Genomic DNA, 23,873 nt, shown 5'->3' on the forward strand with positions numbered 1-23,873 from the left:
CGGTCTTTTCTGGCCGTGAAATTGGGGATGTCACAGATGTTCCCCTCCTGTATCTGTTTCTCCTACTACTGAACCGTTTGCGAGTGTTTTTACTCCAGAGTCTGACCAACCTCCGTCTAAGAGGCAAAGAAGAGATGTGAGACAATCCGAGCTGATGGAAAGTTTAATTAGCGGCCTTCCAACACCACCTGTTACTACTGCTACCACCAGACTAACAACAACCAAAATGTTTCCAACAGGTTCAAGCTCAGCGTTTAATGTCGGTGATTCCTTTGCACCACCTGGTTTCTCAATTCCAATATATAATCGAGATGATGCATCCGAGAGGTTAGCGTTGCACATGGCTGAACAACAACTTCTAACGCCAAATCCTTGAGGAAAGGGTGTTTCCATTGAAGAAGGTGGTTGTAGGGGCGACAATCTAACCCTTTCTGGTTTGCAAAAGGAAATTTCAGTTCTAAGCCAAAAGAATATTGAGCTAGATATTCAAGTGACTGAACTTCGCGCTGAGAATGCTAAGCTTAGTATTCAAGTCTCCAAGTTGCAGTCTGATAAGTCTAGTCTTAGGGTACAAGTGGTTGAGCTTAAAAAGGATAAAAGGTTGAAGACTAAGCAGATCTCTGACTTACAAGATCACTTCAATCTGCTAACTTCAAGTTATTTTGAACTGAAAAAGAAACTTGAAGAAGACTTTGGAGACAAGTATCGAACATCTGTTGAAGAATAAAGGATCAATCTTCATGTGCAAGCTTTCCCAATTGATTTGCCTGTCGGTCAATCATCTGGTACTGCTAGTCATGGTGATGATGCACCTCCTCTGGCTCCCCATGTGACAGAAACCATACGTCGTGATCAAGAGGAAGAAGTGAAGAAAGGGCAAATACTGTTCAAGAGGAACCCTAACCTAAATGCTTCTTGGGACGAACCATTAATCACAATGACAGATCTTGAAGTGGTTCGGTTCCGAGATACTTTTGGAGATCGATCGGGACTTGCTTCTTGGGGGTTCCATGATCCCCTTAAGATGTGGATTGTGATACGAAAAAGTGGTAATTCTGAGTTGTACAAAAATAGCCATGATTTTAGCTCATTCACAAGGATTGATTTGACAGAGTTGTCTCGAGCTCCCTTCATCAATCTAATGAACAATCCACAAGTAACTCAATTCAAGCATTTCCTTGATGATCAAGTCAAAAAGGGGTTTCCTTCTATGCCGACTGCAGAATCTGTGATTTTTGAACATCCAGATGTTATTGATCACTCTACCGACAAACCATTGCAAGTGGTAATGTGGCCCGCGACAAAACAGGTTAAACAGTTTCCGGTGCTTCAAGTTTATCAGGATGGGTCTCTTGGTTCGTTGGAGTGCTGGGTCTTTGACGAGATCACCTCTAGTGCAGTCCTTAAGCTCAAAAATGGATGCATCAGACTTTAAGATCGAAGAGACCTGTTGCAATTCCGGAAGTGGGATATTCATTATCTCAGCAACTTTCAAATCAAGGTTATTGAAGATATTTATGAAGACGGTGTGAAAGTGTATACGACAATGGTAGCTGAAATTCTGAACAAGCGCATGTGAAACGAAGCCATTGGGCAAATGGATGTTATGATAGTTAACAAAGGATGACCTTGGGCTAGTCCAAACCAAGGGGGAGATTGAAGGGATTAGAATAATGGTTTGGTCTAGGTTTAGCAATTAATGATAGGGATGTGTGTGTGTAATTAGTGTTTAATGTTACGTTTGCGGTTGTAATAGAGTTTACGGCCATAAACACCTTACGACCGTAAACTCCTCACAGTCTCGGATGTATATATAGGGTTGTGTCAGACGTATTGGGTTGTTGATGCCTTTAGTATTTTGCGGTTCCCACAAATTCGTATCAGACGTTTAAGGTTATAAAACGTATGCAAGCTTGGTTTGTTACATCTTTGCTTATTATTTTGTTTTGTTTGATTGTTGTGTGCTTTTGATCACTGGTAAGATCCGTTTTTGGACCTTACATATTCACACTGGGAAGAGTTACTCAAGGCCTTCAATAGCAAGTTCTATCCTACCTCCCGGATATCAAGTCAAAGAAGTGACATTTTGGGGATTCGTCAAGGGGAGAATGAGACTTTTCATGATTTTTGGGAGCGATTCAACAACTTGTGTACAAGTTGCCCTCAACACAACATTCCCGAACAACTACTTCTTCAACAATTTTATGAGGGAATGAATGAAAAAGATAGGAGGATGATTGATGCTTCAAGTGGTGGTGACATCTTCAACAAGACACCCCAAGAGATAAGATCCCTTTTGGGAACCATTTCTCAAAATCAACGAAACTTTTGAACCCGAAATTAAATGAAAAGAAATTCTCCACAAGTGGTTGGTGAAGTTAGCAACACTCAACACTTGAAATCAAAGCTCTTGGAATTGACTAATGTGCTAAGTCAAATGGTGGTGGGAAGTGGTCAACAATTGACGGTGTGTGGCATTTGTGCAATGACGAGGCATTATACGGATAAGTGTCCCTCACATAGTAACGAACCGGAAGATGTGAATGCAATGGGAGGATATCAAGGTCAACCAAGACTCATGGGATTTCAAAACAATTTCAACCCAAATTGGAGGAACAACCCACACAATCCATATCCACCAAAGCAAAACCCACCAAATATTTTGATGAGACCTCAACATCCACAATACCCTCTCAAAAATCTCCATATCCACAACCTTCTTTTAACCCTCCAAATTACCAACAACCTCCAAAACAAGGCCAATCAAGTGGAAACCATCAAATGAGCCTTCAAGAACTCGTTACTTCTCTTGCTCAAAGCCAAAGCCAAAGCCAATTTCAACAAGAGACCAAGAACACCTTCTCCAACATTCAAGCACAAATTGGAGACTTGGCCACCGCTATCAACAAGATAGAACAAAGGGGTAGACTTCCATCTCAAACCAAGAAGAACCCAAATGTGAGTGCAATAACTTTGAGAAGTGGCAAAACACTTGAAGAAAGAAACCCTAAAAGAGTTTCAAGAGAAGAAGATGAGTTTATTGTTGTTGAGCCTCCGAAGGTTGAAGCTACTCCAAATGAACCGATTGTGCTAAACGTTGATCAACCCGACTCTTCCAACAAACCCATCAAACCATTGGTCATACCACCGCCCTTCCCTTCCCGGTTAGCCTTTCCTAAGAAGATGGAGGAAGAAAATGAATTATTTGAAACTTTCCGCAAGTCCAGATCAACATTCCACTATTGAATGCTATTAAGCAAATTCCAAGTTATGAAAAATTCCTCAAGGATTTATGCACCAAGAAGAGAAAATTCAAGGCAAATGAAAAGATTCAAGTCAATGCAAATGTGTCTGCGGTTATCCAAAAGAAGTTACCTCCCAAATGCAAGGATCCGGAAATATTTGTTATCCCTTATACCATTGGTGATTTGCATGTCGAAAAGGCCATGTTAGATCTTGGAGCCTCGATCAATGTGATGCCATATTCGGTTTTTCAATCTCTCAATGTTGGACCTTTGGAAGAAACCGGAGTAATAATTCAATTAGCAGACAAGTCAAGTGTGTCTCCAAGAGGAGTGTTGGAGGATGTCTTAGTACAAGTTAATTAACTTGTTTTTCCGGCGGATTTTTATGTCATTGATCTTGAAGAGAAGACTCCTTCCAAATCATCTATGATCCTCCTTGGAAGACCTTTCATGAATACCGCTCACACAATCATTGATGTCCATAAAGGAAAGATAACTATGGAGTTTGATGGAGAAACCATTCACTTCAACATCTTTGAAGCAATGAGGTACCCTAGCAACATTTCTCCATTGTATCGGGTTGATGTGATTGAGCCAATAAACGAGATAAGCCCTAATGTATGCACAAACAAGATACTCATGGAAGATGATTGTAAGCCTAATAGGGAAGCTCAAAGAAGATTGAATCCTCCAATGATGGAAGTGATCAAGAAGAAGATAATTGAAAGGTTCAAAAGGTACAAAGATAAGAAAAAGGCATCTCATGACAAGCACATAACCCAAAAACACTTTATTCCGGGTCAAAAAGTTCTTTATCATTCGTGGTTAAAGCTATTCCCAGGAAAATTGCGATCTCGATGGCACGGACCTTTTATTGTTATAAAAGTGTTTGATCACGGTGCGGTTGAAATTAAGATTTTGGAAACAAATCAAATATTCAAAGTGAATGGGCACCGCTTGAAACCATTTTATAAAGGCTTTGACACAGGAGAATTCGACAACATAACATTGGAAACTCCACATTACGAACGTTGAAGGAAGCGGGACTATGTGTTGGCAAAGACGTTAAACAAATGCACTGTGAATAAATAATATCCGCTTGAAGTTTTGCGTGTTTCTAAGCTTGAAGTTGGTCTAAAAATAAGCATATTGAAGATAGCAATGATCTTGGTGAAGTTTGAAAAATGCCAAAAATTTGCACTTTGCACGAGTACCCGCGCAGCCGTTGCGCGACCGACCCCCAGCCGCGCAGATTCCAAGTTCTAAATTACCCCAACATGAGGTGCTCTCTGATTGTTACGTGCGGCCAGTTCCTCACCCGCGCAAATGTTTGCGCGACTGACTGCCACCCTCGCAACCTACTTGCGCGACTGCCTTCCACCCTCGCAGATTTTCGTGCGGCCAAAACCAAATCTTTCCTCCTCTTTGCGAGACCAATGATGTTAATTCTTTATTTGTGCGACCCAGCCATCACCCGCGCAAATTTTGCGAGGGTACCCGTGCAAATATTCCACTTCATAAGAAAATTTTGAGCCATTTCATATGCTTTCTTTGCGCGACCAAGCTTTCATCCATGTGTATTTAGGCGGCCAAGAACTCCACCCGCACATCATTGTACGACCCATGTTTTGCTTCCGTACCGTCCTCGCGGGCCTCCTCCACCTTGATCCCGGTATGATCCTTCCTTACTTTCATCCTAAGCATTGAGGAAAATGCTTCATTTTAAGCTTGGGGTGAGGTACTTCGTATATTTTGTTTTTATTGCATTTAGGTTGTATATAGTTGCATCTAGACTAAGTCATTTAGGCCATTCATAAAAATTTCAAAATTTTGCATATTTTGTTTCTTTCTTTTCTAATTGTCATACTTTTTAGATGCATTCTAGGTTAAGTTCATGCATTTTTGTTCTCTCTTGTCTTCTCATCCCTACAGGTACCATAGCGTCGAGTCATAAGTATTGAATCATAGATTGGTCTCGGTTCTTGATATGGAATTCCTTGTATTTGATGAATGGGACACGTTTTGAGCCTCACATACCACTTTGAGACCGCTTGTGTGGGGGTCAGATGCAGGTAGCTTGATTGGGTCTAGGTGCGGAGGGATGTGGTTGGTCATGCCAATGTGTGCGAGCAAAGATTAGCCCAATAAGGTATTTTGAAGACATTGAAGATATTGAAGACTCGCATCTTGGTTTTGGGGGGGAGTACCCCTTAGTACTCCCGAGTCTCGTCCGAGCCTTGCTTAGTTAGATTATCACCACCTTTTTAAGATGGGTCATCATTTTTCTAGGGGTCTAGAGTAGATAGTTAAATAGATTTTGTTTATCACACCTTGCATTGAGGTGCTTGATGAACTTTGAAGTGAGTCCCCTAATTCACATCTTTTGGGACCAAGTTTTTTCGGTAACACCCATTTTTGAGTCATATCCCATCCTTTTTAGTTGATCTTGGCACATTGTCAATGATTATTAGGTGTTCATGTTAGCCTCCATCCTATGTTACATGGTGAAATTCCTTAGACCTTCCAAGAAGAAAGCCAAGAAGAAAACACAAAAAAATGAAGAAATTTGAAAAAGTGAAGACAGTAAGAGCCTATAAAAGATGATTCAACAAAAGCAACAAAAAAAAAGAAAAAAAATGAAGAAAAAGAGAAAAACGAAAAGAAGAACAAGGTTCCAAGTTCAAGACTTATGTTATAATATATATTCATTCTAAAAAAAATCTTAATGTCAAGAAGCAAATGCGATTGAAGACCCAATAACAGAAGTTCAATATTGAAGATTTAGGTTGTTAGGTTTAGATTTAGGTTAAGTAGAATTTTTATTATTTTATTTTATTTTTGGTTTTTGGTGAGAAAAGGCCCCGATGATGAGACGGTAGACTGTAAAGGACAGTACAAGGGAGAAGCCTCTGAAACCGGATGTTTGCCCGGAGGCCGTGCTGCAAAAAACCCTATTTCATATTATACACTTTAGCCTGACAAATGTAGGAATCATAGTGTGTGAAGAGGCGTCTTTCCTTCATGCATTATGGTCTACATTGGTGACTTAAAGTGCCTCCACTGTGCGCATCTCTGTTTCCTTTGTGTTGCACACCGCGACCGCATCCAGCCATGATCTATTCGCCCATCAAGTGGTTAAGAATGTGGTTTATGGCTCTAAAGCGGGGAACATTTTGAGGATGCGTAGGGTCCATTGAAGGACTAATTCTGACCATGTTGACTGATGTTGACCAAGTTCTATGGTACCTTTCTTTTTCCTTTTTAGTTTAGCTCATCCCGAGCTCATTTTAGTCTTGTTCTAACTTGAAGACATGTTAGGTTTAAGCTTGGGGTGATCGGGCTGACTAACACACCTGTTATTTTCCGGTCATTGATGAACAAGGTCTCACAACCGTTTTTGAGGCGATTTGTGCTAGTCGGCAACTAAGCACTAGGAACATTTAGCGACTATCTTGGAGGTGTAGAGGAAGAATCGATTGTATGCCAACAAAAAAAATTCGGCGGCACATGAAAAGACTAAATATCTTGGACATCATGTCTGGGAAGAGTATGTCAGCAGACCCAACGAAAATCACAACGATACTGAAGTGACCGGTTCTCATAACCTTATGCGAACTTCAGGTGTTTTTAGAGTTGACTGACTATTACCAAAAATTTATGAAAGTTTATGGAAAAAATGCATGCCCCATGGTGAAACAACTCAAAAAATATAATTTTTTGTGGACAATGACGACCATCACAACCTTTTAGAAGCTACAGTTAACAATGATCTTGGTGCCGATTCTAGCCCTAGCGGATTTCGCAAAGGAGTTCTTCTTGGAAATGGATGCATCTAGGTATGGTCTCGGGGCAGTTTTGATGCAGAAGGACCAACCCTTGGCATATTCCAACCATGCTTTCGGTCCACAGACTCATATGAATTGTTTTATAAGAAGGAATTAATGGCCATTATTTTGGCAATACAAAATAGAGACCGTATCTGAAAGGTCAGTGTTTTGTAGTAAAGACTAACCAATGAAGTCTCAAGTAATTACTGGAACAATACATGGTCACTGAAGATCATCATAAGTGGTTATCTAAGTTGTTGAGGTACACCTTCGATATACAATATCGACTAGCTATGAAGAGAAAATAGTATTGTCGATATGCTTTTGAAGGAACCACGGCTAGGGATTTTGACAGCTTTACAGATATTCAGTTGGGAGGAATAGTAGAAGGACTTAGAAACGCATCTAGTAATTTAGTATCTTCATAAACAACTATGGGAAGGGATTATAGTACCACTCAGGTACACGAATGATCAGGATCAACCCATGTATCATGGTCGATTGTTTTGACTCGTGAATCATGTTAGATTTCTTACTTATTTAAGGAGTTTTATGGCAATCTTATTATCGAACATTTTGGGTTTTACAAAACTTACCAACACATAACGAAGGAAGTCTATTGGGTAGGTATGTGAACCGATGTTACAAAGATTGTGTCAGCACCACGAGTACTCTACCCTAACACTAAGCGGATTATTAAAACCATTGGCGTTACCTACGAAGGTAGGGACCAAGGTGACGATGGATTTCATTGATGGGTTTCCCCATTGGGGTGGATATACCTTATTTTTTAGTGGTAGATCGATTAAGTAAGTATGCACAATTGGTCCCACTTTCTCATCTCTACACAAAGTTTACGATTATGGCGACTTTCTTGTAAGAAGTGGTACGATTACATGGGATTCTGGAGTCGGTAGTTTCAGATCGTGATTGGGTTTGCTTATGTCGCCTTTGGAAAGAGCTATTTTGTTTACATGGTACCACTCTGAAGCAAAGTACTACTAACCAACAGTAGATTGATGGTCACAAAGAGGTGGTAAATCTCTGCTTGGAAACTTATTTATGATGTTATTGCTATGTATGTGACTCGCCTTAGAAGTGGGCTAAATGGTTGCCTTGGGATGAGTATTAGTACAATACTTTATTTTATATCTCAATCAACACCATCCCATTTAGTGTATTGTATGTTCGAGATCCACCATATATGTTGTAATATGGGAGTGTATGTTCCGAGGTTATTGAAGTGGATCAATATTTGACTAAGAGAGACCATATCTTACTGGAATTATGTGGTTATTTGTTACAAACTCAACAACTTAAGTAGTCAAGTGTTGATTTGCATAGACTCGAGTTGTCTTTTGAGGTTGGCGACATAGTCCATCTAAAATTAAATCCATATCATCAGCGTACGGTCATCTATTGTCAGAATGAGAAGCTAGCTCTAAGCTATTTCGGTCCTTTTGAAGTGCTAAAGTGGATTGGGTAGGTGGCCTATTGACTCAAGTTACTGGAGACTGCTCGTGTACATGGGTTTTTTCATGTATCACGGTTACGCAAGGTTATTGGCAGTTGTGATGTCGCTTCGGAGTTACCAGCTACGTAGCTACGTTGACTGAGGAAATGGAGGTGTTGTTGCAGCCGGATCGGTTCAAGTGTGTTCATGTGGATGAGACTATTGGTTGTGAAGTGTGGATATGTTGGAAAAATCTACCTGAATATGAAGCTTCATGAGAATCATTTGATAATCTTAACCATCAATTTCCAAAATTTCATCTTTAGGACAATGTTCAGGTTTGTTAGTGAAGTAATAATAAACCTAGCCGGTTTGGAAGGGTTTATCAACATCGCTGATAAACTAATAATTTTTTCTTCCCTTTTATTTATTTATTTTCATGTCTTTTAATTAAATAGGTCATACATATCTCTTTGATTTTGTTATGTTTTATCTTTAATAAGTAGGGTTTGGTGAAACAATATTTATAAGGATGTTTTTATGTTTTTAATGAAATATAAGGTTGGTGGATGTGGGCAACATCTTATCACACCCAAAAGTTGTCACCTCATCATCCTAGTCATATATGATGTTATAACCCTAAGTATGGAAATTTGCAACACCAAATAACATGTTATAACGACATCTAATTATCATGTCATCATTTATTTTTTTGTTTCTTTTAATAATAATCAAAAGCAAATAAACTAATAAAACATGATATTTTAATAGATCCTAAATTAAACATAACATCTTTAAAAAAATACAACAAATGACGAAAACATTTAAAAATCTTTTTAAAAAAACATTAAAAGTAAATAAAAAATACATTTTTTCCTTAAATTATTCATCTACGTTACCATCGTATATATAATCTGCCAAGTCTTGAAGTTACATGTGTTTTCGTTGATCTTGAATATCAATGACTTTATGTAAATATTTCGTTGATCCTTGTTGAAATTGCATATGTCTAGGTTCCGTAGCCGAATACTCCACAATATTTCATCATTTATCTTCCATCGCTATATTATGCATTATGATACATGCATACATAATATCTCGTAGAGTTTCTAACTCATATGGTTTTGTCGCATGTTGAACTATGTGTCATTTTGATTTTAGAACTCTAAAAGCACATTACACGTCCTTATGTGCTCCTTGTTGTCTTTTCTTGAAAAATTTGTCTCTTAGGTCTACCAAGTGTCGAAGCGTCTTCAGAAACATGGATACGGTGGATATATTTCATCCGTAAGGTAATATCCAAACTTATGCTCATGTCTATTCACTGTGAAAGGAGCATCCGATGTCTTTCCTAACAAAAGATCATCGAATATTGGTGACTGATCAAGACCGTATACGTCGTTGTTGGAACCCACAACCCTAAAAAAAGCATGTCAAATTCATAAGTCTTGGGAAGTAATAACCTCTAATACCAATGAAGGTGCTCCATAATGACCACGTATGTATTGGGCTTTCCATGCCACAGGATAATTTCTCAGTCCACTTTGTGCAATCAATACTTCCAAGCATATTCGAAAAACCATGTCTTTGTTTACGTGTCGCATTAGTTGTTGCATATTACTCAATGAAGGTTTCCGCAAGTATTTGTCACCAAGGTTTTAACAACACCTCTTGACAATCTATAAAAACTTTCTCGTGTAGTTCTTGTCACACCCCCAAACCAGAACGGCGGAATCGTTCGAGGGCGGATGACTTCATGTAGTATCATAACAGTTGAATAAATAGTAAAGAAAGCAAACATAACCATCATAAATATAATATAAAAAGTTACATTGTTGATTGTAATACATGTTTCAAAAGAAATTACATTATGATGATATAATCAGTTTGAAATTGACGCCTTAGCGTCCCTTCCCAAAAGTTGTTGTTTACATGTATTACTAAATCCCTGAGAAATACAAGTAGTTTTGAAAAAGTGTCAACAATTAAGTAGAGGTGTTGATCAGGTAAAATTTTCGGGTTTCGGGTAATTCAGGTTTTTCATATAACAAAAAATTACCCGTTACCCTACCCAAATTAAATTCGGGTAAATCGGGTTTGGGTAATTCGGGTAATGGGTCGGGTAAGAGTATTTCAGGTATTACCCAATTTTTAATTTTTTTTAATGCCACCTAAAAATAAATTTAATGAAATAATTATGTCGTGCTCAAACTTTATACATTGAGATTTTTTATGCAATAATATTTGAGATATCAAGTATTCGTTTAACAATTTAATCAAATCTAATAAGATGTTAAAAAACAAATACTTAAAGAAATAATAACAACCAAAGTCAACCATTTAAATTACTTGATATCAATGTATATGCATGTATTTTGCATTTACCAAAAAAACTCAAGTCTTAAATCTAGAAAACATAGAAACCATTACATAGTATCAAAATAATAACATACCAAGTTCCAACAGACATTCATAAATATACTCGTCTTCTTGCACCTACTCGTTCTTCTTGCACCTTCACAACTTCATCTTGCTCAATTCTATATAAAAAAAGTCAAATAATGTTAGTATTAAAGGGAAAAGATCTTAAATTTACAATAATTAAAATAATAAACGATAAATAATTACCTTTGTCAATTTGTTGATTTTCTTCTCAATCTTTTTCATAATCGATTGTGTCACTTATGTTACCCCGAATCCAATCTTGTATACAAGTTAAACTTTCAACAATCTTAGGAGTCAAATAACTCCTAAACGGATCGAACACCCTCCCACTAGTGCTAAAACGGATTCCGAAGCCACGGTTGAGACGGGAATGGCAAACACATCTCTTGCCATCAATGATAGAATCGGTAATCTTGGACTATTCACTTTCCACCAATCTAGAATACTAAACATTTCTGAGTCGTCTTCAACACTTTCTTGCAAATACTTTTCTAACTCCCCAATTGATTCAAATATGTTCGTCTGCATCTTTTCTCTTAGTTTATTTCTCAATGGGGGGTTAGGTGCCGTAAAATCCGGGTTTTCGCGTTTCCTTAATATCGATGATGAAGTGGTAGACTCGGTAGTACTTGAAGTAGAACTTGGAGAATGAATTCTAATATAATCATTATATAATTCATACATAGAATCCATGATATATTTCTTTTTCGCCTCCATCCCTTTTTCTCCATAACGATCCTCTAGTAGTATAACCTAATACTTTACTTTGTTCTTTGGATCAAAAATCAAAGCAAAGTAGAGAAATAAATTCATTTTTTCTATGTCGCCAAAATACTTGTCAAACTTTATTTTCATGGCCAATGCAATATCACAAAGACTAGAATCGGAAATAGCATCATCCAAGGGCTTACGAATGGAATATATGTCTTCAATGCACGTGTTTGATGTCACATAAAGTGTCCCGGAAATCCTCAAAGTAACATCATGAAAAGGTTTTAAAAAATGGCATACATTCCTAACCCTTTCTCAATCGCTTGATGAAGGTATCGACAAACCCGCCTTTTCAATTTCGTTCCGAAAATCAAATTCCTCAAGATCATATCTTTCAAAAGTTTTTTCGTAAGCTTGGGAAATTTCCAACATATGGTAAGTAGAGTTCCATCTTGTTGGCACATTTATTTTCAAGTGTTTTGTTATACCGGGATTAGTAACCTTAGCAAACTCGGTAAACTTACGAATTCTAGAAGGCGATTGCCTAATCCATTTAACCGCCCATCGAACTATCTCAAACGCCTTATCAACTTTTTTATGCCATCTTGCACCACTAAATTTAAAATGTGGGCAACACATCGAATGTCCATCCATTTCCCATTTAAAAGACACTTGTTGGAGTTTTGAAAACTTTTTTTCAAGAAGTCAATTGCCACATAATTCGCACTTGCATTGTCAACAGAAATTATGAAAAACATTTTCTAGTTCCCACTCCATTAAACGCTTCTCAAACATTTTTCCAATATCAACCCCACGATGACTCTCTTGAGAAGAAAAACACAACACTTTATTTTTCAATTTCCATTCGTTATCAATAAAGTGAGCGGTGAGACACATATAACATGATTGTTGTTTAGAAGTCCACGTATCAATAGTCAAACATATTCTACCAACATTTAAAGTCACGAATTTTTTCTTTTTCCTCTACAAACAATTGGTAGACATCCGTTGTGCTTGTACTTCTACATGGAACTTTAAACAATGGTTGAGTAACACTATTGTAATATCTAAAGCCCGCACCTTCTGCAAAGCTAAATGGAAGTTCGTCAACTACTAACATGTGGGCTAGAGCCTTCTGACTGTCATTTTGATCAAATTTCCAAGTTGACAATTTGTTTTCATCACCATATTGGAAAGCTAGTTGTGTTTGCCCACCACTAAGTTTAGCCTGGTAAACTTTACATTTAGTTAAATGATAACCTATATTTTTGGTCCCATAAGCGCCTGATTCGCACTTGTATATCCCGCCACCACAATGCTTACATTTGCATCTTTGAACACCAGCTTCGTCCTTATATCTTTCAAATTCGTTCCAAACTTTCGATTGTTGGTTGAATTCTTTAGTTTTTCTCACATTTTCTCGTGGAACTTGATCATTTGTTGGGTTTTCAACTTCAATCGTCTCATCTTCCACTTCAATATAATCATCTGTTTTTGACATCTAAAATAGAAAAAAAAAACTGTTAAGAAACATAAAAATCAAGAAAAAAAGAAAACATGAAAAAATATGATAAACAGGAAAATATCACAGAACAGGAGTGATCAAACCAGGGCCTTCATAAAACAGAAGTGACAAAACTTGTTGAGTATTATGTGTCATGTTAATGTGTGGTTTTTCAGAATGACATCTGATTTAGATGCAAAGATTTGGCCACAAGAAAAGAAAAACATGTTGGCTTTCTGTTTGCCAAACTTGAGTAAAATGTGAGAGAAACAAGCAACAAATGTAAAATATCATGTGCCCCACGAAATATGCAGCCATGTACACATGTAAAATATCACAAACGAAAAAAGAATTAAAACATATCAATTATCACATGACTGAATTGCTTAAGTTAAAACCTATTAATTTGGTCTTTGATATACTATCAGCTTCAAGAATTTGGTCAACCGCAAGAAGGAAAAAGAATATGAACAAATCGGCTTCAAGAATTTGGTCTTTGATATATACTATCAGCTTCACAAACGAAAAAAGAATATGAACAAATCACACTGTCACAGGAAGAGATTAAAGAAGGAAAATGTTAATTCTATGTTTCTGTAAGGGAGGTCACCCGCAGCCCTCCCTATCTTGCTCTAGCGAGGGGTAAAGCTTCAACTTTTGGAGTCTTCATATCAAAAATCACAAGAAGATATTGAAGAATGAAAAGGTTATTTCTATGTTTATGTGATTATTTCTATGTCAAAATCCAAAAAGGGTGTCAATAAAACTACATAGTGAAGAAGAAACAAGAATAGGGCGAGAATTGATGATCATCAATAGAACAAGAACTAACCTGCGGCGATGAGATGATGACAGGACGACGAGCTGAATGCTGATGACCGGAGACGATTACCTGCTGACCGACGATGACGATTGATGCTGACCGACGATGACGATTGATGACTGGAGACGACGATTGATGACCGATGATGAACAACAAGGGTTTTTTTACGTAAACAATCAAAGACGTAGAGAAAATCAGAAAATAGAACAAGGGGAATTGGGAGGAGAAATAGAAAGGACACTCACAGACATACCAATTACCATAAAGGGATAAATGGCCCATTAGTTGTTAAAGATAAATCAGGTAATCGGGTAAACCCGAAACCCAAGAAATACACCCTTTACCGGACCTGAAAAAAAATCGGGTTACCCAAATACCCGAAAATATTTACCCGATACTCGAAAAAATCGGGCAGGTAATTCGGGTAACGGGTATTTTCGACAGGGCTACAATTAATTTGGTGAATTCATAAGTGTTTTTGTATAAGAATTGTATGCCTTTCTGTATAAATAACTGTGCCTGTTTCTTAGAAAATCCAATATTTTCCATAAATGGGTAGCAGTTTTATAAGTTCCAAAAACCAGAATGCATAAGTATTTTTCCATACCTAAAATAGTGTAAGTAGATTTATATATGTATATATAATCACTAAGGCATTTGATAGTCTCGTAAATCAAATGTCTTAATACTTCATGTGAGTTTTATAACCGTACTATTGACCAGACTACCTCTCACAACATTCTTCAGGCGTTGGAATGATATGACGTTTGTCACCCTAGAAATGTCGGTCCAATTGTAGCTAACAGTTTAGGTGCGAGATTTTCAATGCCATATAGATCTATACACAATTATCACACTCTCCCTACAGGATATTATGGTTTATAACACAGGACATTAAATGCGTACTTGAAGGTACGTGAAGTTAAATGTCTCACAATGGTTTGTATCAAATAGATATACGTATGAAAAGTCCATTTTTCTTGTAAATGTAAGTATTTCCTTTCTACAGTGTTCATAGAGTGTAAAATATCAAGAATATCTTGTAAACTATACCTATTATAGTTTTTCAAAAGTGTCTTTCATTTGAATGATAAACCTTAGTGTGTTACCAACTTTGCATGTAAATTATAACATTTGTAATAATGTTATTTTACGTATTTAACATTTATACACTAAATGTAGATAAAGTATTTGAAACTGTATGTAACGATTTGCGTTTCAACGTATGTTTTTCTTGCGTTTCACTTGTATTTCTCCCCCTAAAATATAGTAAAAACGTGAAAATATAGGGGTATGAACTCACCTAGTAAGTGTGATGATTTGAAGAAAATGAGACTTTTCTCGGGCAGCACTTCGACCGGGAAGTGGGAAACTTCTTGGGATTTCGGGACCTTCGGACATTCGTCGTAGCTTGGATACGTACCCGGGGCGTCATGATAGTTTCGGGAGGCTCGAGAGTGAGAAAATATGGGAGAAAGGTTGTGAATTGGCAAAAGTAGCCAGAAACCTTGCATCCTATTTATAGGGTTGGGACTGGCCCTCGTACGTTGGGCGTACGCGCGTACGCTAGGCGTACGTCATGCATGACGCACTCTTCGGATTTCAGGCTTCGGATGGGACAGGCTAGAGGGTAGCGGGGTACGTGGTCGATCCGAGGCTGAGCACTGAGTACGTTGGGCGTACCCTCGTATGCTATAGCGTACTCCCCTAGGTTTGTGTGCCCCAATCTTCTAAAATGCGTAACTTTCGCGTACGAGCTCCGTTTTTGACGTGCTATATATCCACGTATAGGTGAGAATATAATCTACAAATTTCATTTAGACTTCGTTGGCAAATTTTGAATTTATTTTGAATTATATATTTTTAATAGGCCGGGACAGGAAAAGACTGTTAAAAATTCATAACTTCTTCATCCGATGTCCGTTTTCGTTTGTCTTTTTACCATTGTACTACTATGGTCGAGATCTTCAATTTTCGTTTAGGTCGTGTCGGCTAAATAGCGCTCGATCTCTATTTCGAGTTTTTAGCTGTCTATCCGCTACTCCGAAACTTAGAAAAATCATAGCTTCTTCATACAAAGTCAGATTTGGACGTTCTTTTTATGTACGTTCATGGTTTCATGACATTCTTTTTGTAGTGACTGGAAAACCGGTAAAACACTATTAAGCGTAAAACGCAAAATTTCAATAAAATACTTTTTAGCCTTAAGTATCTAAACGAATGTTGTAGATATCATTAAACCGTGAACATACATAAAAAGAACGTCCAAATCTGACTTCGTATGAAGAAGTTATGATTTTTCTAAGTTTCGGAGTAGCGGTAGACAGCTAAAAACTCAAAATAGAGATCGAGCGATATTTAGCCGACACGACCTAAACGAGAATTGAATATCTCGACCATAGTAGTACAATGGTAAAAAGACAGACGAAAACGGACATCGGATGAAGAAGTTATGAATTTTTAACGGTCTTTTCCTGTCCCAGCCTATTAAAAATATATAATTAAAAATAAATCAAAATTTGTCAACGAAGTCTAAATGAAAGTTGTAGATTATATTCTCACCTACGCGTGGATATATAGCACATCAAAAACAGAGCTCGTACGCGAAAGTTATGCATTTTAGAAGATTAGGGTACACAAACCTAGGTGAGTACGCTATAGCGTACGAGGATCGACCATGTCCCCCGCTACCCTCTAGCATGTCCCATCCGAAGCCCGGAGTCCAAAGAGTGCGTCATGTATGACGTACGCCCAGCGTACGAGGGCTAGTCCCAGCCCTATAAATAAGATGTGAGGGTTCCAGCTACTTTTGCCAATTCACAACCTTTCTCCCATATTTTATCACTCTTGAGCCTCCCGAAACTATCCCGACGCCCCAGTTACGTATCCAAGCTACGACGAAGGTCGAAGGTCTAGAAATCCTGAGAAATTTCCCACTTCCCGGTCGAAGTGTTGCCCGAGAAAAGTCTCGTTTTCTTCAAATCATCACACTTACCAGGTGAGTTCATACCCCTATATTTTCATGTTTTTACTATATTTTAAGGGGGGGGGGGGGGGGGGGATACAAGTGAAACACAATAAAAACATACGTTAAAACGAAAATCGTTACATACAGTTTCAAATACTTTATCTACATTTAGTGTATAAATGTTAAATACGTAATATAACATTATTACAAATGTTATACTTTGCATGCAAAGTTGGTAACTCACTAAGGTTTATCATTCAAATGAAACACACTTTTGAAAAACTATAATAGGTATAGTTTACGAGATATTCATGATATTTTACACTCTATGAACACTGTAGAAAGGAAATACTTACATTTACAAGAAAAATGGACTTTTCATACGTATATCTATTTGATACAAACTTTTGTGAGACATTTAACTTCACGTAGCTTCAAGTACGCATTTAATGTCCTGTGTTATAAACCATAATATCCTGTAGGGAGAGCGTGATACTTGTGTATAGATCTATATGGGATTGAAAATCTCACACCTAAATTGTTAGCTACAGTTGGACCGGCAGGTCTGGGGTGACAAACGTCATATCATTCCAACGCCTGAAGAACGTTGTGACAGGCAGTCTGGTTAATTGTACGGTTATAAAACTCACATGAAGTATTAAGACATTTGATTTACGAGGCTATCAAACGCGTTAGTGATTATATATACACATATAAGTCTACTTACAATATTTTAGGTATGGAAAAATACTTATGCATTCTGGTTTTTGGAACTTATAAAACTGCTACCCATTTATGGAAAATATTGGATTTTCGAAGAAACAAACACGGTTATTTATACAGAAAGGCATATAATTCTTATACAAAAACACTTATGAACTCACCAACTTAATTGTTGACACTTTTTCAAAACTACTTGTATTTCTCATGGATTCAGTAATACAGGTAAACAACAGCTTTTGGGAAGGGACGCTAAGGCGTCAATTTCAAACTTATTATATCATCATAATGTAATTTCTTTTGAAACATGTATTACAATCAACAATGTAACTTTTTAAATTATATTTATGATGGTTATGTTTGCTTTCTTTACTATTTATTCAATTGTTATGATACTACATGAAGTCATCCGCCCTCGAACGATTCCGCCGTTCTGGTTTGGGGGTGTGACAGTTCTCTCGGACATTCTCATATAATCGTCAATAGAACCGGTTGACTCCCATCTAGCCATAAACTTAATTGTTGCAATACATTTTTGTAACCCTGTGAAACCACGCTTACCTTTAGCATCGTACCTCATTTGAAAAAAATTCATACCTAAACATATATTTAATAGGTAAAAGTGTGCATTTATTTTATTTAAAAGCTACATTATAATTTACAAAACTTGAAATAAACGATATTTGTTTTCCAATGCGTTAACTATCTCTTCAAATACATTTTTTTCGCAAACGAAACCTTCTTTTGAAATTGCTAGGTTGGTAGACACAATTATCTTCAAAATAATCGTTAACGAGATGTTTGTGCCTTTCTTCGTAATCTCTGTTTAACGTCGCACGTCATGTGAGTAATGGACCAGGATCTGGTTGTAGTAGCATGCTTGTAGAATACCGGTATATCATATTCACAAAGATATCGTCGTCGTGGTTATCATCATTGAACGTTTGAAACGGATCAAACGGATCCATTTTTGGTTTTGAAATATTGAAAGTTTATATGAAATAGAAAGAAAGAAAAAAAAAAGTGGTTAAAATTAGTGTTGTTTTGATGTATTTATATGTGAGTTAAATTTAAAAACAAAAATACTTTGTGAGTGCTCCTCAACGTTCTAAATTGTGACCGATTGCAAGTCACTTTCAAGTTGTTGCCATGAAAACACGCAACAACATAACACCTAAAAAGTAAAAACGTGATGGGGGTGGTGTTGCAGCCATTATAACGGCGTTTATTGGTTGCCAACTCATAAAAAGAGAATAGGGTGTTGCCCATACCCGATAGTCTAAGTCACTAACTTTTGGAGATTTCGTGTTCCTCGAATTACAAACAAGATTCAGATCCGTGCCTCAGGATTAGGACCGACTCTTATCATTTGTAAAGTAAAGTAAAAAAATGGCCTAAAACAAAGGGAACCTTAATTATTTGGTTTAATCGTTAAACTGAATATGATAACCCAAAACTGATTAAACTGAATCTCGGTTTGGTTATGATAAATTTAGACATGTTAAAAACTAAAACTAAACCGAATAAGCTAAACCCGATAAAACCAACTAAATAACATATCTAAACTCCACTCCTCTGAGCCTAAGTCACATTCCCTCCTAGTAAATGAGATTGACTCTGGTCTCTTGTATTTATGGGTGAGTAGTTGGAAGAAAAAAGATGGCCTCATTTGGTTGCATAGCGTGGTGTACGTTGTATCAGATATTGTTTCAACTCCAAAGTCACTGTAAGATACTTGATGAGTTTTAAGAGCCATTTTTGCACAACTATTATCCAACACAAAAGATAACTAAAAGTGAAATGAAAGGTTTGTTGGCTTTATATGATCTTGATTAGTATGCATGGTGAATTAATTAAGTTGTGGATGTCGGGATAAGGGCATGCAGACAAGATCATAGTGCTTCTTTCTAAGTAAAGGAGATTTAAAGCTTTGATATTCTCTTATGTAATAAATATTGACAGCAAAGCAAGTTCTATATTGGAAAAGATATTTTCCATTTGCTGCTTTCACTCATCACATGTTGTACCAGAGAACAAACAGGAACGTCCTTTAACGATTTAATATTACAAAACAAATATCACAAGGGAAGCTTTAAACTTGTATATGTAATTATGTACTACCAGATCCATATTAATCACAGACTTAATTATTTAGGTCATATAAAACAGCCGCACACATAACACAAAAAGTTAGCTAATTAAAGATTCGTTATAAGTTCTAACTACAAGATTTACTGTTCTTAGATTTCTGTCGAGACCAATTGTTTTTTATGATACCAGATATATACTTAATTTGTTATCATCAAACATACACCATAACTTTCTATCTTCATAAAAAGGCTATTTCGATTTTATTTACTCAAAAAAATCAATATATAATCTGCAATGTTGAAATATTAGTGCAGTTTACCTATTCATCTGATTATCTAAATATGCTTTCCCCTTTAAGTTAAAAAATAAAAGAGATCATTGTGCCGACTTTTCAACTTTTCCCTTGTTTAGTAGTGGGTTATAAAATAAAGCATAAAATTCCAAATCATTACAAGCATTTCATTATTTTGTAAGCATTAGAAGATCAACCAAATCATCATGATTAATTCATCAATAACTATAGCCGACCCATTAAATTTACGTGTTTTTTCTCCGAGAAAAAGAACATTCAAAATAATGTCTCCGCAAGTAAGAGCGTTCATAAGGGAGAGAGTTAAGTTAGAGAATTGAATGATGTCACAAACTTAATTGTAATTTTATTATTGTGAGATGTCACATTGATATATTCAATTGATCATTTGGGAGTTCAATGGAAAAATAAAAGTTTATTAATACTTAAATAAATATTTATATATGGTCCATTGAATTTTATAGAGCTAAATGCATTATAGAAAAAATTAATAAAATTATATGGAATATAAATTGATGATGTAATAATTCATTGAACTTGATGAAATTTAATACATCGTGGATACCCTAAATAATACCCAAAAATAAAATAATATTTTAAAGGGTTAATCATAAAAATAATGACTCCCTTGCTTAGTAATGCATGGTCTCAATGCACTTTTGCCACCACAAGATGTCACCACCGGAGACTTCAACGGAAAACAAACCAACACCATGGTTGCTTCCCTTTAACGATGAAGCTTGCTTCGCTCAACTTGTCCCAAACGTTAGAGGGAGAAACAGATTGAGGTGTGCCAATTTCTTGTTGAAATCGAAGCCACTCCAATCACTTGTCGGTTGTCACCATTTCTCTTTATTTTGTCGAGTTCATGGCATTCCCGTCTTGTGGTTGCCGGACAAGTGGGATGTGTGTCTACCAAAGATGATGAGCACCTAGCTTTATATCTTTGTGCTGAACCTAATTTCATATTCGTTGAAGCAGACAAGTGTGATGAGTTTTTCTTGTTTTTCTTGCTCGAGATTTCAAAATCCATGTTTAAATTTTAGTAAATGGTTAGGATCTAGGGTTTATAAGCTTACAGAAAAAATAAAATCGAGCAAATTGGTTAATTCCAACAGCTTCTCCTTTGTAAAATGTGGCCACCTCCTCCTTGAGACGATTTTTTCATTTTACTTGAATATGTCTGTAAGGTTTTTTTGGATCTCACAAGACCATCTCACCATTTTTTTTCTTATATGTAGGTATGTGCTGTTTTTTAGAAGCTTTGGCATACCAAGATACTTCGATATTTCTTCTGCTAGGATTCTTATTGTTTATAAAATTTATGACGATGATATGTTTGTCTAACAAATTCCAAAAATGAAGGTCAGTGGTAGAAAGCTAACGGAAAAATGGAGACAAAAGGGTGAGGTGTTTTTTTATTTTCTTTTATTATTGAAGTTAGTTAAAGAAAAATTAAAACAAAAAGAGTACAAATCATTTTACATGCATCAATGACTATCTACTCAAGAAACTAAAACCATATTGATAAAAACATAAAAGATTTGATAATTCTTCTCGCCTTGTTAATTCTGGCAAACTACATGGATCAACCTTGTAATTTTATCTTCCCAAAATGTTGAAATCTTGATTACATTTAACAAGCATCATTTTATCAATCTTTTCTATGACATTTCAATATTTATTATTTTTGACTTTATAAATGTTAAAAATGTCATTGAAAACTTTTTTAGTATTTGATTGTGAAACTGGTGTTGATGAATAAAAGATGATGACGATTCAACTTGGAACTTTCCAAGGTGAAAATTAAGGCATGGTGAAGGTGAAAATAGTGTGGAATATTCGTTAATTGTGTTGACCAGCAGTTCTTTGGGGAGTAATTTGTATAGAAATTTGTATTTCACGGATGCTATCATTTATGTTAAAAAGTTGGTTGAGTTATTGTATAAAGTATAAACCCTTCGTCTTTAGTCATTTTGTGATTAACCATTTTTTTTTAAATGTATGTTTGACTGTTAATGAAGTAAAAAAGAATATTCAATAAATGCTTATCGTTTCTAGCTTACAAATCATGAATTATAAAACTCAAAAAGTACTTCGAATATCAACAGACTTCGAGATGATATTATGTTATCCTTTTTCCATCATATTTTTTACAGTGATAATGTATATAGATATTGATTATTTTAAACTTTGGATGCAAGGATTACACAAGATGGATGAAAATAAGAGGTTTCCAGAATTCGAAAAAATGCAAAGGTAAAATTGAGATGGAGCAAAAAGAAGATCCAGGTGAGGTATTTGATCTAAAAAGGTGGGGAAGTCGTGTGTTGTAACTTGTAAGAATCTGTCTTTCTCCATAATTGTGTAAAGCCAAGGGAACATGGATATGGATAGCCCGGGTCTCACGGGATGACTGCCAAAAGCACCACTTTTATCACTATTACTTATGCTATGTTCCAGATCCAGTACATTAATAAAAATTAGATTTTCCTTATGCATCTTTTGTATTTGGAGCAATATAAATATTTTCTTTATCATAATAAACTTTATTAATTTAGAGCATATTACAAGGTCGATTCAAGCTTCTTAATTAGATACTAGATGTAAAACCCGTTTGTTACACGGATTGATTAAAAAAATAAAATATTAAAATATAAATAATAAATATTTTTTGAAAATAAAATTTTAAAATAAGGAATGAAGAAACATATTAATTGCAATTTATTATAATATTTGCTAGGTGTAAAACCAATGTATTACATGAGTTATTAAAAAAAAATTAAATATTAAGATCTAAATATTTAAGAACTTTTGATTTATAAGATTGCCAGTGTGGTTTGTCAAAAATTGTCCTGTGGTTTGTCTAAATATTTAAAAACTTTTGGCCCATGTATTACTGAACAAATGGTCCATGTGGTTTGTCAAAAATATTTAAAAACTTTTGACCAATGTATTATTGCACAAATGGTCCTTGTGGTTTGTCAAAAATTGTCACTTTGGTCCAAAAAAGTTTGGACTAGTACCAGAGGTCCAAACTTTTGATTTTTTTGCGAGACAAAACTGCAAAAATGGTCCTTATGGTTTCTTATATTATGTGGTTACAGTCCAAACGTTTGAAAAGTTGCAGATATGGTCCTTTTCAACAAGTTTTGTTGTGTTTTTGGTCCCTCGTCCGTTAGTTGGTTGTTAACTTTCTTAAAATGACAATTTTACCCCTAGGGACCATTTTCGCAGTTTTGTCTTTTACCATACTATAAGGACCATTTTTCATACATTTTTTTTATTTTATTGAAGTATTATATATTAATAGATATTATTTTTAATATATAATATTATATATTAATAGATATTTTTTATTGGATTATTAATTTATTTAAGTTAATTTCGTTTATTTTTTTGTTGGAATAATTATTTTTTTATTGAATTATTAATTTTAATTTATTATTTTATCGGATTGTTACTTTTAATTTATTATTTTATTCATATACTAAATATTGTTTTATTTGGATTATTAATTTATTTTAGTTAATTCTATTTTTAATTTTTTTTTCGAAGTAATTCTTTTTTATTGAATTATTATAAATCAGTAAATATAGTTTTTATTATATAATATTTATATCATAATAAATATTATATTATTGGATTTAAGTTTATTTTAGTTAATTTTTGTAATTCATTTTTTTTAATTATTTTTTATTGGATTGTTACTTTTAATTTATTATTTTATTCATATACTAAATATTGTTTTATTTGGATTATTAATTTATTTTAGT

At 35.5% G+C, this 23,873-nt stretch overlaps 1 protein-coding gene and 1 long non-coding RNA gene across 2 annotated transcripts; both read left to right on the forward strand.

The window, feature by feature from the left end:
* The first annotated feature begins 2,781 nt into the window (after positions 1–2,781).
* On the forward strand, positions 2,782–3,608 carry LOC145060474 (uncharacterized). Its single transcript, XM_079008129.1, has 2 exons — positions 2,782–3,164; positions 3,269–3,608. The coding sequence occupies exons 1-2, from the start codon at positions 2,782–2,784 to the stop codon at positions 3,606–3,608; spliced, it is 723 nt and encodes a 240-aa protein (XP_078864255.1).
* Positions 3,609–20,742: 17,134 nt separating this feature from the next.
* LOC145059217 (uncharacterized) lies at positions 20,743–22,594 on the forward strand. Its single transcript, XR_013686707.1, has 3 exons — positions 20,743–20,885; positions 21,339–21,502; positions 22,302–22,594. It is a non-coding gene; the product is annotated as an uncharacterized LOC145059217 (long non-coding RNA).
* Positions 22,595–23,873: the final 1,279 nt, after the last annotated feature.

This window comes from Lactuca serriola, chromosome 6 (assembly GCF_051521515.1).
Source record: "Lactuca serriola cultivar US96UC23 chromosome 6, Lser_US96UC23_V15, whole genome shotgun sequence".
Classification (NCBI taxonomy): Eukaryota; Viridiplantae; Streptophyta; class Magnoliopsida; order Asterales; family Asteraceae; genus Lactuca; species Lactuca serriola.

Bases quoted from the DNA above. Each gene is read 5' to 3' on its own strand.
- LOC145060474 (XM_079008129.1), top strand. From the start codon at position 2,782: ATGAGCCTTCAAGAACTCGTTACTTCTCTTGCTCAAAGCCAAAGCCAA. The intron at 3,165-3,268 runs GTTAGCCTTTCC...GCAAATTCCAAG, and splicing joins CCACCGCCCTTCCCTTCCCG to TTATGAAAAATTCCTCAAGG.